Raw genomic sequence first — 16,688 nt, forward strand, 5'->3', positions numbered from 1 at the left:
GGTTAAAAAAAAGAACTCCAAATAGAGTGAAATAATTAAAATATAATAGACAATAAGCTGCTGCTGCTGCTAATGTATTATAAAGAGTGAACTTGAGTCCAGGAGGCTGTGATCACCTTCCAGGAATAAAGATGAGGCATTACTGTTATAAAAGAGGGAGAGGACCTGAGCTGATTCGCAAACCAAGTGTCATGCTTCCAAGAGCCCTTAGTAACTGTTGCCAGCCCATAACACACACATATAGGATAGGTCCATTCAGGTTAAAGAGTGCAAAAGCAGCACTTTATAGACTGGGGGAAAGTATGCACTCAAGCAGTTTGAGTTAATTAACATTTTCTTAGTAGTCCTGTTTTCAGAATCCAATTACTTTGTGTCACAAGATTTGTACAGTGGTGCCTCGCAAGACGAAATTAATTCGTTCCGTGAGTTTTTTCGTCTTGCGATTTTTTCGTCTTGCGAAGCACGGACTTTGGAAAAGCTTCAAAAATCACCAAAGTCTTCAAAAACCTCAAAAAAGGCTACCACACCGCGTGCTATGAGTTGCTCCTCGAAGTGAATGCATGATTTTAAGAAAAAGGAAACAAACTTGCAAGACAAAGGAAACAAACTTGCAAGACGTTTCCGTCTTGCGAAGCAAGCCCATAGGGAAATCCGTCTTGCGAAGCAACTCAAAAAACGAAAAACTCTTTCGTCTTGCGAGCTTTTCGTCTTTCGAGGCATTCGTCTTGCGAGGTACCACTGTATACCTATGATGCCATCAGGTATTTGACAAAACAAAGCTAATGTCAGATATAGTCCCACAGCTCTGTGATGTTGGAAGGTGCAGCTAAGTTTTCATTTTCCGGAGACAGACACATTAAGCTAAAACATGCCACTTTGGTGTTGATGGGACTTGCTAGCTTCAAAGAGGTACTTGGCTCTGTATGACATTTTGATAAATGAATTCAGAGTCTCTCACAGATAAGCTGTATGATGTAGCTCACCGCCAGATACAGTAACTTTTGCAACTGTTGCAGGGGTCAGCAAACTTTTTCAGCAGGGGGCCAGTCCACTGTCCTTCAGACCTTGTGGGGGGCCGGACTATATTTTTTTTTGGGGGGGGGGGAGAGAACGAATTCCTATGCCCCACAAATAACCCAGAGATGCATTTTAAATAAAAGGACACACTCTACTCATATAAAAACACGCTGATCCCCGGACCGTCCGTGGGCTGGATTTAGAAGGTGGTTGGGCCAGATTTGGCCCCCGGGCCTTAGTTTGCCTACCCATGGTTTATAGTCTCTCTGCTGATTGAACGCCTAAAAGATCCAGTATCTTCAAAGTGTGTTTGAGGTGGATGTTAAGATTTCAGAAGGAGCAACGCAGTTTAGTTGCGAGACACAAGGAGTTAAGGTTCTTATGAGCTTCCTCCAATTGAAACAGATACAGACCAGCTAGAGAATGTGCTGCCCGTGTAAGCCTATTGTGCATTAACCAGTCAAGTGTGATATGCCAAGCCTAGATCTGCTTGCAAAGAACAGAACAAGAGCTAGCATTCTTCTTGAAGAATAAGCCAATGACAAGTTCCCAACTCATTAATTAGTTACCAGTCTGACTAAATCAGCCCTGTGGCTGCAGATCATTCCCCTCTACTTTACTTTTCACCATATTTATTACAAGATAAGCAGTAAAAATAGGGCAAAGACATTTATTTAAGACATATATGTCAACTTAACATGAATAATCGCTTTCAATACACTGGGCTTAAAGGGAAAAGAATAGCTGGCCTATTCAGCTTTTTATTTTCATTAGACAGTATAAAAGCACATTCATTTTCCTGGGCATGACATGTTTTGATGTTTAATCATAATATATTTAATTGGACTTGGCAGAGCTGGAGTGTTAATAGTTGGCATTTGAGACATGGCAGTTATGGTACAAACTTGAACTCAAAAGTTATCAAAGCAATGTGGCTACAAAGAAAGGCAGCTGCTGCTGATTGCTACATTTATAGGAAGCAGGAAGTTGCCTAAATCTCTGTAGATCTCATAAGGCTTAGTTGTTAAAGTTAGATCTTTCTTTCATGTGAAAAAACCTGAAAATAGGTGGCAGGATGGGGAGGAAGCTATACCTATTTTAAAAATATAAGTGTTCATATACATTTCACAATGGTATTCAGTAATTTTAAGACAGTGGTATTAGATGCAATGAAACATCAGTAAACAGGTTTTTTTTTAAAAAAAGCAGACTTGCACAGAAAACAGTAACCCGGTGATTTCTGGAAAAGAAGGTTTTAGGTCCTAATCCTATGCATGTGAATTCAAAAGTGCTACTCGGATTATAGGACAACAGCCTTAACCTGCCTTCAGAAAGAGGAGAAGGGAACAACATGCTGTACTCAGTTGTTTCAGGTACTGAATTGACAGCCAGTACAGTCAACACAAAATATGTGATACTGAGAATGCAGATATCTCACAATAGGGGATTAACAATGTAAATCCATGCTTGTCAACAAATGGGAAACTGCATTTGCAAACATCTTCAAGACCTGCCCCAATCAACAAAATACGGTTGATTGGTCCCTTGATCCAACAGACAGGAATAGCCAAGATGACGATGACAAACGTACTACATTAATAGCACTACAGGGGGGCCACTAGGGGGCGCATCAGAAGATGGCTGACAATAACATCTCTCCGACCCACACAAGGTAATTTGGAGGCTGTGATGGGAGTAAATAGCCTCCCTACCCCCCCCAGGATTGTGGGGTGGGACTGCCCTTGCCTGCTGTGCCCTATACCACCCCCGAATTTGTGGGGAGGGGGGCACTAGGCACAATGCCCTCCTGTGGGATTTCGGCGCTCCTGGACGCCATCTCTGATCCGCGCCACTAGCTGCAAGAACTTCAAAAGAAACAATTTGGATGAAGCGAATGCACATATTTCAAGGAAGAAGGGGGAGTAAAGACTGCTAACAGAAGAGATCTCTGATAAAACAAGAAGAGTCGAAGGAGCAAGTATAAAACATGAGAAGATACGCCAAGACTCGGTATGGCAAAGAGACTGATGGGGGAGGGGGAAAAAACCTTACTTTCTTTCTTATATGTGATTAAACAAGAAACCCCCCCCACACACACAAGCCAGAAATGTCGTTTTAAGGACTTAAGCTGTGGATTTAAGGCTGTGTGGAGATAAACTTTCGAACCAAAGCATGTTTTGAGAAGAGCGTGGAATGTATAAGGGCTTTGGAATGACGCAGTTAAAAGTGCCGTCACCACATTGGGAAGTTCTGTCGGAGGACTTAAGTCTGAGAGGAGAAATAGAGAAATAGAGCTGTTTTTATATTGTGGGTGAAACTCCTCAGTGGGACTTAAGAACGACAGTTCTGTAATTAATGATGGAAAGAGCGCTGCTATCAATGAAGGCGATGATATATGGAAACCATCTCGATTTGAGGATTGGAAGAACGGAAAAATTCACACAGTTTTATTATTGGTGTTTATCGGCTTAAGGAGACTATCAGAAGAGATCATAAAGAAAAAAGAGAAAATATATGAACAAGAGGTGATGTGGAAACAGCAAGATAAGACTGGATAGAATTATGAACTTTGTTTGGACTGATTTGGACATTAATGCAGTAGCAAGAAGATGATCAGAATCCCCCTTCGGATCTTGAAATATGGGTTCCCTCAACAAAATTTAAAATTCGGCTTTGCAATTCGGAATTTATGTGATGTGATGTGATTTGATTTGATTTGATTGGCCGGTTAATAAAAATTATTTTTTTTAAAAAAAAAAAAAATTAATAGCACTACAGAAGAACCTTTATGATGGGCAAGGCCACCTTCTGATACCATCACACATTAAAAATTGCTTATGGTGCATGACTGAATGGGCCTTAATGGTGGTTCAAATAATGATGTTGCATTGGCATGGCATTAGGGAACTTTGAACCAAAAATAGTGACATATACTTTTCCATCATCCTTCTGCACCTAGAACAGAAGCTCAGCATGATTCTGAGATTTTAAAAAATGCACAAATCAGGAAGACAGCAAAAAAAAAAGTGGCTTAAATGTTCTTCACACTGATTAGTTCTTTCCTTACTGTATTGCTTCCCACATAATTCTCTCAGGAATAGCCTTCTCAAATGAATTCTCCAGAGAGCTTCCTTTTGGAATAATAGGGAGAAAATCTGGTATTTCTTGATGGGATGGGGATAAATGCACTACATAGGAAGTTTCTATTTGCATTAGCAGATCAGAAAATTCCATTGTAGAACATGGCATACCACGTGCCAGGGACCACTTATGTTAAAATGTATTTCTAAACTGGTTGTATCTTTGTATTTTTGTGATGAAAATGGTTTCTAACAAATAAACACAACAGACCAACTGACTACTTGATTAGTTGACATAAATTGGATTAAAAGTTTCTAGATTTCTAGGTCCCCACTGGGGTGGGGATCACCATGGAAGCCGGCACCTGCATGGGGGTGCCTGGTTGCATTCCCTCAGAATTTTGTGCCCAGGGCGACACACACACCCCTACTACACCACTGCCTGTACATATATACTCTGATGTCAGAGAAGCCTTCCAGGCAGAGACTGAAGTATGCTAAGACCACTCTCCACTCTAATCCTGCTGTGAACCAAACTGCAGATGTACTCTAAATTATGTTTTGATCAGCATTGCTAAGGAAAGACAAGTGATGCCCAGTAAATGGTCAAGTGGGAAACAGTCACAGTGCTATCATTAGCAAAACACTGCCATGGCTCTCAAGCAAAGTAATTCAGTTTTAAAATAATAACATCCATTAAAGTGAAAGAAAGAATTTAAACGTGATAAGTGTCATTAAAGACAGTCAAATTCTTTAAGGAAATGGAGCAATTTATAAAACAACTATGAAAGTTATACCTCTATTTTTTGTTTTATTTTTAAGGCTAGACAGGCCAAGAGATGTTGTTTGATAGCAATGACAGAATCAAGAAGACTAAAGGGCAAGGCAGTTCCATTAAAACAGTGGAAAAGTTATTCAAATGAAAAAAAAAGGTCTAGCAAGCCGAATATAAATTGTTACGGCAAGACAAGTACCAGTTCTTTCAGAGAGAGTGTGACCCCATCAATAACAGGCCAATCTCCCACAATGCCTTCATCTTCTCAGGGTTCATACTCAGTTTACTGGCCTTCACCCAGTCCACCAAGACAATGGTACAGATCATGTACAGCCCCTCCCAACATAAATGTTACGAGACTTTGCCCCAAAGCTCCTAAGGACCACTCCCAACAGCTTCATATAGATGTTGGAGGCAAACACCAAAGTGCAAGGATCATGGGACAAAAAGCAAAGTCTTCCAAAGCTCTGGACATGTCCTGGTAGGTAGGAGTGCAAACACTTTAAAACAGTGCCAGCTTGGAATAGTGTGTGTGGTTTGGGAACACAGACAAAAAGAAAAGAAAAGAATAACCCTCACATAGCTGAACAATGGAATTCACTCCATATGAAATAGTGATAGCCACCATCTTGGATGGTTTTAAAAGAGAATTAGACAAATTTATGGAGGACAAGGTTATTTGTGGTTACTAGCTATGATGGCTGTGTTCACTGTTGGAGGCAGTATGGCTCTGAAAACCCGGTTGTAGGGCATCATGCGATGGTGGTGGGAAGAATGGTACTACACCCAGGATCTACTTGTGGGCTTTGCAGAAGCATATGATTGGTTTCAATGAGAACAGGATGTTGGACTAGATGGACTGTTCTTAAATCTGGAAACAGGGTTTTTTTTTTAACATATGCTGAAACACTGAAGAGTAGGATATTTTTTTTTTTTTAGGTTTTTGGTGTTGTTATTTTTTAAGATGGCTAAAGGGCATTTGTGGAGGAATTAGACAAGATTTTACTCATAGTACCAGAACTTGGAGGTCATCCATTGTGGTTGCATTGGCAGTCAACTGAGGACACGAGAAGAGAAAATAGTTCTTTAAACAAAGCATAATTAATGTAGGGAAAGTCCTTAGCACAAGTTGGGGCAATGGCCCCTAACTTAAATAGTTCTAATAAAGCACTGGACAGATTCACTGAGAAGTAGGTCTATTAGCTTTGACAGCTGAGCAGAAGCTTTATGAATGCCAACAGCATACCCCTTATTACAAGGTTCTGGAGGCATCAATATGGGATGACTGCTGCTCTCATTTACTTGGAAACTTCCCAGAAGCCTCTGGTTGGCCGCTGGTCAGCATTCTTAGCTAGCCTTTTGGTATGATCCAGCAGTAAGCTCTTGCAGCATGCAATAATTCTGATTAGGCAGCTGACAGTAGTGACCATGCAGTGGAAGATTTTTCAGAAGAAAGCCACAAAGGGATGATTTTTTGTTTTTTTTGGATGGAGATGCTTCAGTTACGCATGTTTTAGTATGCAAAGTATTTTGAACAGCAGTTGCCACATATCAGTTATACCAAGACTGGTAGGCCACCCAGTATAAAACAAAACCAGCTGACCTCCCAATAATTGGAGAGTGAATCTAAATCCCTGTGACTAGGGAAGATTCCAAACCCCTGAACTGTGGTTCAAGCGGGTAAAGCAAGTAGGACTGCAGAGCAAGATTAACCCTAGACACAAATTTCTGGTTGCCAAACATAAAACGAGATTTATTAAAGAAACCAGTGTTTATAGGCTTTAAAGCATTTTTAAAGTTGGAAAAAATACACTGTTATCTTAAGCGCTATCTAGTCTCCTGATGCTCTTGAATCAGGCGGCATCAGCTAGTTAAAAATCCTAGTTCAGCTTTAGGGAGGAAATGGAGTATAGCGCACTTTACAAGCAAAATAAGACAAAGAGCAAGGCCTTCCTCTCTCATAGTACCTGAAACTTTCCTAGAACCACTGACTAACTGAACTTTACATCAATTGTAATGGAGTTAGAATTTGGCGGGGGCGGGGTACTAATCTGCAGAGAAATCAAGATAAACCTAAAAAGCAGATTCTGAAAGAGAAGATAAGTCTTCTTGAGCAAGAAAGCTATGTCACTATGGCTTTAGGTCCCAAATGAAGTCCGTGGTTCTTCATTTCTTGCAATAAGCAGTTCATATGAGTGTACAACCTACAGAATCCCTCCTGATGCTAGGTTTAAAATGAGCTACTTCAAATAAGAGCTTCTTTTGTTGTACCAGAGGCAGGTAATTTGTTGTACAAAACAGAGTATTTTGAAATATCCCTTAAAAGTTTTGATCCTCAACTGAATTATTATGATTACAATACAATTATTCTTAAGAGCCGTAGGCTTTAAGTGACGTTATGTGGCCAAACAACAAAAGCCCCTATTTTTCGAATGACTAAGAATTTTTTTAGTCTTCCTGGTGGTTTAAGTATAATTAAAGCTATATAAAAGTGAACAGGGAATGTAGGTCATCTGGAATAGGAATATGCATTAGTGAAATTCAGGCATACTGTACAGAGTAATTTTATAAACCAAAAATGCTGCTGAAAGACTTCTGGATTTGCAGGCAAGGTATTATGGGGCAATTTCTAATTTGATTGTTTCAATGAGCCAACCAAAGCAATCCCTCCCCACTACTGAACTTTGTGTGCCTTTGGCAAGAAGATTATCAGTTGTTATATTTCATCTAGAACCATGTAAATTTAAGGTTCTCAGCCCCTGACGGGCCTAGGTTTCAAGCTCTTGGGGCACCTTCCTCCACATAACCAAAATTTTGTTGCATTATTTTGATTTTTTTTCCTCGAAATAATATTTATTAAAATTTTCAAGGGTTACAAAAAGCAAAAGTAAAAACAATAACACCAAACAAAGACAAAACAACACATCACAACAAGAGGGGAAAAAAAGGGGGGGACAAAAAACACAACTAATCTTCCCAACTTATTTTTCATTCGCTTATTTCCTTGACCTCCTCACACCTCCCTTTTTTGTATTCTAATTCAATTATCTATTTCAGCAAATCCTTTCCATCTTTTCCAATTTTTGTTCTGTAATTTATCTCAATATAATGTAACTTTACTTTCCCTCCTTTCACCAATTTTTTTAACCTTATTTTAACATTAAAACTAAAATACTTGTATATGTTTAACTCCTTATAACATTTCTGCTAAATCCATAAAATATCAATCCACCATTTTTCTATCACTCATTAATTTTGCGATATTTCTATATATAAACTTTAAGTTTTCCAATCTTCTTCCATCAACTCCTCTCCCTGGTTTCGGATTCTGCCAGTCCTTTCCGTCAATTCCATATAGTCCATCTTGTTGCATTATTTTGAAGGTCTGGAAAGCATACTTTGCCTCACTGGAAATGTCTTTTGAATGGCCCTAATTGTTCATCAGCTGCAACATTATTATGCTGCAAACAGCATTGTGGAAGACTGTGGGTAAACATATTCCACAGGTCACACCGAGGAGGAAGCTCCTCTCTGATACTGGTAGTCCAGGGCTGAAGCCAGACATCAATTCCAAAGACTTTATTTATCCTTTTGGGGGAAAGCCAGTGACATCATACCCTTGATGGTAATTCGATTTGTAATGTGAATTTGATTTGAGAACTCCCATTTTGTAAAGACATTTCTGTGAAAAAAGTGACCAGTTAAAAGTCCTTGACTGAGAATGGGCATTAAGTCTTGCTGCATACTGGATTAAGGGTGATGGCTGCTTGCAACCTTAGCAACTGCAATTGGAATACCCAAAGTTGTATTGCTAAGTTTTGGGCAATATGATAACTACAGTGGTACCTCTGGTTACAGACGCGTCAGGTTACAGACTCCGCTAACCCAGAAATAGTACCTCAGGTTAAGAACTTTGCTTCAGGATGAGAATAGAAATTGTGCGGCGGCAGCGGGAGGCCCCATTAGCTAAAGTGGTACCTCAGGTTAAGAACAGTTTCAGGTTAAGAACGGTCCTATTAAGTTCTTAACCCGAGGCACCACTGTATGGGTTATATCCAATGGTGGTTTTGTGCAGGGAGCACTTCCATTTTCATCAATCCCTCCTAACACTTGCAGCTTTTGTGCACATTCTATGATTCTGTGATCCCATACTGTCCCATAGAATCCCTGAATTCCAAGTAGAAGTTAAGGGTGTGGATGGCATTGGGGGGGATAATCAGGAAGAGCCCTGCCTTTCACAGTAAGTGCATATGCTAATGCAAACCCACCATAGGATGTAATCTATTAAAAAATATCTTGCAGGTTCATAAGGTAAGTGAAGAGGAAATGTTGCAAAAATCAACTTCAGAAAGGAGTTTTGTAAATCTGTAGGGTACTACTGATCCCCAACACAGTTTGTGGCAATGTCTGGGCAAGTGAGTGTGTTGTCGATTAGGAAAATAGATAAAAGATAAAAGTATTTTCACCTTCTATGGTCACCTTTCCCACATGAAATAAACAGAACAGGTCCTATGCTAAGCACCTGTAGACATGGCAAATAGCTAATCTATTAACAGCATTTGACAGGAACACTTTGACTCTATCACGTGTGATAGGGGTGGAGGTGTTTTAATTCATTCATGGAGTTGAATTGACTCCAAAAGCCTTAAGGGTAAATATCAATTTTTCACCTAATGATGGGCTTGGAGTGTATCAGACAGAAACATTAAGACTGCAGTCCTATCTGCACTAACCTGTAAGTAAACTTCACAATGGGAATTACTTCTGAATAAACATGTACAGTGGTACCTCAGGTTACAGACTCTGCTAACCCAGAAATAGTACCTTGGGTTAAGAACTTTGCTTGAGGATGAGAACAGAAATTGTGCGTCGGCGGCAGCGGGAGGCCTCATTAACTAAAGTGGTACCTCAGGCTAAGAACAGCTTCAGGTTAAGAACAGACCTCCAGAACGAATTAAGTTCTTAACCCGAGGTACCACTGTATAGGATTGTGCTGTAAACAGGGTGGTCTATTTCAGTGGGTTGACTCCTGTCAGGGGCTCAGGAGCAGAAGCACAGGGAAGAGGGGAGATGGAGAACGAAGGGAAAGAATCTGAGGGCAGCGTAGGAGAAGATGACAGTGGCCCGAGAGATTCCATGAGCCTCTCCAGCGAATCGGAAGATTCACAGAAGGGGACGCCGGTGGCCAGGGCGCTCCCAAGGGGGACACTCCAGAAGCAAGGGGCCAGCGGGGACTCCCAGAGCAGCAGTTGGAGATCAGGACCAGCTTCCCCACCTGAGCATAGTGGGGGGGAAGAGTCCCAGGTATCGGGGGTAGCGTCTCCCCCAGCAGGGAGAGAAGAGGAGTCAGGGCTGACCACGCCTCCATCGGAGAGTCAGGCAACGGAGGGGAGGTCAGGTCCAGCTAGCATCCCGGAAGAGGGAAGCAGTGACAGAAGCAGTGTAACGGTCAGGAGGAAGGTCACTGGGTTGGCGCGAGAGCCAAGTTCAAAAGTACAGGCGCGCAGGGCAGCAGAGAACGAGGATTGGGAACCGGGTCCTAAAGCCCGCCGGAGGCAGGGGGAGGAGTCAGGGGACTCAGCGTCAGAAGAGTCCAGAAAGGGGGATGCCCCAGCGGACAGGAGGACCCAGAGGAGAAGAGAGCAGAGGAAGAGGTGGAGCAGGGCTAGAATCTTAAACTGGTGTCAGGGGGGAGGAGATTCAGACGGAACTTCGGCGGTCTAGGGTTTAAGACGTAGAGCTGCGCGCTACGGCTTTGGAATGGAAACTGAACTTCAATAAAGACTTTTGTATATAACGTCGACCTGGCGTTGGTCCTCTGTGAGCTGGGACCTTGGGCAGCTCTGACAACTCCAATTATGACAGTCAGATACCACCCTATGGGTTGTAATCAACATAGCGCAAAGGAGATAGTCCTGTTGGGCAACCAGAAATGCTTACCCTGATAGAACTATCTCCCCTCTCTTCCCACTGTGTGTTGTTCTGGGGCTTCTCCAGAGCAGATGGGAGGGCTGGCTGAAAGTCGCTGGGGAAGGAGGATTCAGAAGTCCTGTAGCACAAGGGGAAATTCCTTGTGCTGACTTCCACTACCACAATTATTTAGTTGAAAAGCGCCTATGTTACTTACAGTATACCAAATTATTCAGGGTAGTTAAAATAAAAAATGATGTGCTCCTCAAAGTACTTACTTATTTTATGAAGCAACACATTTTTTTTTATAGAAAATGAAACTTTCTGCAATGTTTCCTATCCCACATCACTGAATATCTACGTGCATTTTGCTTCCAGTTTGCAATGCATTAGTCCTGTCAGTCACTACACATTTGCCCTGTCCGCTATTCAAAGGATTAATCCTACTTATTTGGACACCTTGGACAGCAGCCCAGGTTATGGCCTACTCCAGAAATCTGTACTACCTTCCTCCTCCTAAACATGTGTTTCCATCTTCCCCTGCATACTCTGCTTCAGGAGCTATGCTGCCATCCATCTTTTTCATCGGGTTTTTTTTAACACTCTTCTTATCCTAAGTCTGTCCAGCAAATGATGTCAATCTGGTTACCCACGGTGTTTTTTTAAGTCTCAGAGAGCAGTGTGCAATTCCTCAAATATTTCTAGAACAGAAGTGTCAGGGCTTATCTGTGACTGGCCAACAAGGATTTGAAGCTCCTAAGAGAATGAGAGTGACACAGGTTGTATCAGCATCCCAACAATGAACTTAAAACAAACTTGCCAGCCAATTTAAGCAGGTTCATGAGCCACTTTAGAAAATGAAGAGTGATAAGAATGACAACCAAAGCATTCAGGGATTGTTAACACAACTGCTATGTATATCTACAGCTTGACTGCACTGCTAAATATAGGTCCTTCCAATGATAAGTCTAATCTGTCTTTCACTAATAAACATTTGTGTAAGAATGCCTAGGACACAATCCATCAGAAGTTAGTCATAACCCTACAATCCTATGTCTTCTCAGAGGCAAGTTCTACTGAATTCAAGGGGGCTAACTTCCAGGCATATTGTGTCAGGATTGCAACTTAAATCTCACTGAAAGCAAAGCAGTATTGCGTCTTACAGTCTGAAGAATGCAAAAGTACTTAGGCAATGAATATCACTTAAAGAAATCACGAAGGTTTTGAGCCTTCCTTTATTTATTTTATTTCCATTTTATTATGCTGCTACTGACTACTGAAGTCGATACAAGCTACTATTGCAGTAGAATTGTTAAGCAACAACTTTAATGCAAATCCCTCCCTTTCATCTGTAAATTTTCAGTGCCCAAACTCCATGGCTAAATTACATCAGAGACAGAAATTGCTGGGAGGGGGAAGGCAGTGCTGCAACCAAAGTTGGCAGTGTAAAAAGAAAGATACTATCTTAAAAGCTCTTCTTGTTATTCTCTGAACTCCTGAAGTGCTTGTTTCATCCCAGAAAGTATCAATCAGCAGGCAGAATTAATCACAGTGTACAAAAACACAGTCACAAAAGCAGCTTGATGAAGTAATGATTTTAACAACCATGCTCCAAAGTTCCGTGAACTAAGGTTCACTTACCATAAAACTGAATGACCCATCTTACAGCACATTTAATGCTGCAAACTCAATATATATTCATTGCTAACCACTATCATGCACTTAACAGATCTGTAGATCAGTAGGGCATCTACAATGTTTTGCTTTTTCATCGAATTGTAGAGAAAATACTTCTAACCCAACATTTGTGGACAGGTACAACAGGCTTCTTCTTTAAGATGTGAATTCGATTTGAGAATAATACTTTACACAGAGACCTATGGCCAGAGTAGAATCCATTTTATAAAAAAGCAGGAAACCGGAGGTGGGGGAAGGAGGCGCCCATTTTCTGTTTAAAATTCAACTAAAATGCAATTAAGTCTCAAGGACTGGTTTGATAAAAAACAACCAATTGGACACATATACCGCTAACTTATACGCAAGTATTTCGCTTAAGTTTGTTCTCCCTCTTCCCCCAACCTTTTCCCAAACACTTGGCGACAAGCGGGGGGGGGGGGGAGGGTGGACCAACAACGCTGAAAACGAAAGTGAGCAGAAAGGCGAAGGAGGAATTTTTTTTAAACAGCGGAAGAGATACGAACTTACTTTTCATAAACAAGCTCCTCATCCGTACAGAAATAGTGCGTGTTTACTGTGCTTCTGGGTCGGTTTCGTAAAGTAGCAAAATATAGTCTGTCTGCAAGAAAAAAGAAAAAGGGAGACCATGAAGTAAGATCTTCAAGTTATACGTCCCGCTGCTTAGCTAGAACTTGGGTGTTAGTTCAAAGCGGGAAGGGAGAGTCGCTTGTCCCCCCCGTAAGAAAAAAGAAAGAAACAACCCTACGCATTTGATCGGGTTTCACTCCGGAGCAAGTATTACCTGCCACCAAGATTTCGCAGCTGGGCGGCGACGTCTCCGCCTCCTCCATAACTCTCCTTCCCCTCCCGCCGACGGGGGGGACCTTGGCCGCCCGCCTCGCGATTTGGCGGGGGGGGGCTCCCCCCGAAGCAGCTTCTCCCGCAGGGACTGAGGGGAGTTTCGCGTTCGCTGCGGGGCGCGCGCCGAACTTCGCCCCCGGGAAAGAGGCGGTTCTCACCCCCGCCTCCCCGGGCCAGGCGCTCCCGGGACAGCCGGGGGGGGGGCAGTTGTTGCGTCGCGCCCCCTTCCTTTATATGACGGGAGGGCGACCCCTACTCGCGGAGGGGAGACTCCTCCTCCGCCGCCGCCGCCGCCGCCGCTGCAGCCTCACCTTTGAGGAACTCCGAGGCTCCCAGCAGCTGCTCGGACGAGGCGGGCGGAGCCGGCTCCATGCGAAAGAGGGCGCGGAGCTGCGTGGCTGCGCGGGAAGGCGCCTCCGAGCTCATGAGTGCCTCCCGGAACGGCGGCGGCTTCTCCGTCGTCGTCGTCGTCGTCTTGGGCGGCAGCGGCGGCGGCCGGACAGCCGCTCGGCCGGACTCAGAGGCGCCAGCAGCAGCGGCGCGGCATGCTGAGGGAACGGGCAGCCGCCGCCGCCGCCGCCACCGCCTGGCTGGCTCTGGACTTGTGCGGCCGCCGCCGCCGCCGCCCGCATGGGATGGGAGGTGCGCGCGCGCGCCTCAAGGAGGCAACCGGCCGGCGAGGCGCTGCTCCGGCTACGGCGGCCACCCCCACCCCCAGCAGCAGCAAGCCGCGAGTGGCGGTGGAAAGGAGCACGGAGCCGGCCTGAGGGGAAGGGAGGAGGGCGCGGGGTGGCGTGGAAGGGGTTCCTTCGCCGCCGTCCCGCCCTCCGGCGGCTTAAAGGGGCAGCGCGCCGTTACCAAGCAGCCGGCGCCGGCGGTAGCAACCGCGTTACCAGGGCTTTGTTACACGCGCGCGCTTTTACCTCAGGGCTCTTCCCGCCCGGCCGCTTCCTTGCCAAGGGGGGGGGGCGGTCTGGGAGGCCGCTCCTTCTTTCCACTTTAAGCCGAAAACCCCTCCAAAAGCCGGCGGGCCGAGGCACCGGGCCTACGCGAGTTTAGTCAGAGGCCGCCTCGTTCAGTGTGTTGTTGTTGTGAGGCTGGGGCGCAACCTTCACTCCGGAGTCGGTCCCCGGAGTCGGTGCAACTGATGCCGCCCCCCCTCAATTTAATGATTACTTAGTTAAACATGTTAAGTTAAATTAACTGAAAACAGCTTGCAGATACTTAATTGGCTTAGGATTTTATTTAAGTGATGAATTAATATGTTTAATTTCATAATGTGAAGATCTAAGGATGTTAATGTTTAAGTTATTTTATTTTTTTTAAGAACTGTGATTTGGAAAACCGTTAAAAGGATATGCAATGAAATTCAACCAAGGGGAAGCGAGAAAGTCACTTAACAATGTTAGTAAGTGTAATTTTTAATAAGGCTATGATTTATGTTTGTTTTATGTGTTTGTTTATAATGTTGTGAAAACCAATAAAAAAATTGGGGGGGGGGATGCCGTCCCCCCCCAACCATCCCAATCAAGCCTGAAGCTCAGTTGTATTACCAACCGGGTGAGGTTGGCTTCCAGGAAGCAAAGATCCATCCCTGGGGCGAAGCAATGCTTCTTCAATATTGATATAGAAAAATAGGGGTGGTTGGCTTTTGCTGCCCATCTCCCCAAGGGGCCAAGTCCCCCAAGTCCAGGATAGGTCAGAGATGAATGGATGGAGGGCAGAGGGCAGCGAAAGCAAGACAGATCTTCATTTTTCTGTTGCAACGGAGTTCCCTCTCCTAGCAAGGAGGCAAGAGAGACCCAGAGCAGAGCCCAGAAGAAACATCTCTTTTAAGGGTTTGCATTTTGGCGTGGAGAAGGAGGACATCCCCTCTACAAATGGTCAGAAATTGCATCACGCATAAGGTGGGGTTGCTGTGGCTCAGGCAGGCCAAGGGGTGATATTCCTGAGGATTTAGCAAGTTTTACATGGTTCCAGACACAGTTTACACAAAACGTTAGCGTTTCATAAGACAACCAGGATGCCTGTCAGACATCCCTCAATGCAGAGCATCTGGGTAAACCATGACAATACAAAGAAGGTTCATACATATAGCAGAGGAATCCCTTTAGGAATGTCCCCTTATTGCTACCAGCCTAGTGTTCTCAGGCAAAGGGGGGTAAGGAGGCAGAGGAAATATTTAGAGTCTTTAGGAGAGCCAAGATGGCTTTTGGATTGCTCTCCTGTACTATTGCAGACATGTGGTTTATATACTTATGCATGCATGTTTACACTGTGCAATTATCAACATTTATTCTACATTTGAGACCTTAGAAGTCCTATAATAACATTCACTTTGTTGGACTGGTCATGTGCGGATTCCTGATTACTGTCTTCCAAAGCAACTACTCTATTCTGAATTTAAAAATGGAAAGCATAATGCCGATGGGCGACAAAAGAGGTTTATATACTCTCTCAAGGTGAATGTAAAAAAATGTAGTATAATCACCGACAATTGGGAAACACTGGCCTACGAGCGCTCCAATTGGAGAACAGCCTTTATCAAAGGCATCGTGGACTTTGAAGGTGCTCGAACTCAGGACGAAAGGGAGAAATGTGCTAAGAGGAAGGCATGTTTGGCAGACCCTCACCGTGATCAACTCCCATCTGGAAACCAATGTCCCCACTGTTGAAGGACGTATGGAAGGAATAATTGGCCTCCACAGTCACTTACAGACTATTATTAAGACCATGTTCATGGAAGATAATCTTACTCGGCTACGAAGGATTGCCAAAGAAGAAGAAGATGACGCAGCTTCCAGGAAAATGCGCACAGGCTTGTGGCTGCAAAGGGTAAAGGAAAGGGGATCATGAGCTTGCGAATGTTCACTTAGAAGCAAGTCTCATTCAAAACACAAAATAAATACATAAAACAATTGCCCTAGATTAATGGTGGGAAGACGAAAGACTGGGTTTCTCAACCCCTGTCAAGGCATGTTTGGCATTTATATAGCACATTTCAGGCAATCCAGAGCTCCTGCTATAATACCTTACGAAGTAGGCTATTGAGACAGACAAATAGGGGCTGGTTTAAGGGGATTGGGTGAGTTTGTGGCCAAGGTGACATTTTTAACAGGGACTTTCCATCTCCGTTACAGCAAAACCATATTCTAGGCATGATTTACGTAGACACAAGTTTCACTTTGATCAGTGGGCTTTTTGCCAACGTAAGCAAATAGCCATGACCATTTCTTTAATGTGCAAATTTGAGACTCTACATGGCAATTCTTCTGTTTACTCAGAAGTCGATTCCTGGATTCCGTGGGCCTTACTCCCATATAATTCTGTTTAGGATTACAGACTTGGCCTCATAAGAATCTCGTTAA

General features: G+C 43.5%; 1 protein-coding gene across 7 annotated transcripts in view; it reads right to left on the reverse strand.

The window, feature by feature from the left end:
• CDC14A (cell division cycle 14A) overlaps window positions 1-13,846 on the reverse strand; it is a 94,535-nt gene extending 80,689 nt beyond the window's left edge. For 2 of the 7 annotated variants that reach the window (XM_079981402.1, XM_079981403.1), the window contains exons 1-2: window positions 13,632-13,844; window positions 12,988-13,078 (exon numbers count right to left, since the gene is read on the reverse strand). In XM_079981402.1, coding sequence (XP_079837528.1) covers window positions 12,988-13,078; window positions 13,632-13,746 — 206 coding nt within the window. In that variant the 5' untranslated portion in view covers window positions 13,747-13,844. Of the gene's footprint in view, window positions 1-12,987; window positions 13,079-13,261; window positions 13,544-13,631 lie in introns of those variants that run through there. The other 5 variants (XM_079981404.1, XM_079981406.1, XM_079981407.1 and 2 more) reach the window with 5 other exon arrangements.
• Window positions 13,847-16,688: the final 2,842 nt, after the last annotated feature.

This window comes from Podarcis cretensis (assembly GCF_951804945.1).
Source record: "Podarcis cretensis genome assembly, chromosome: 6".
In the NCBI taxonomy this organism is placed as follows: domain Eukaryota; kingdom Metazoa; phylum Chordata; class Lepidosauria; order Squamata; family Lacertidae; genus Podarcis; species Podarcis cretensis.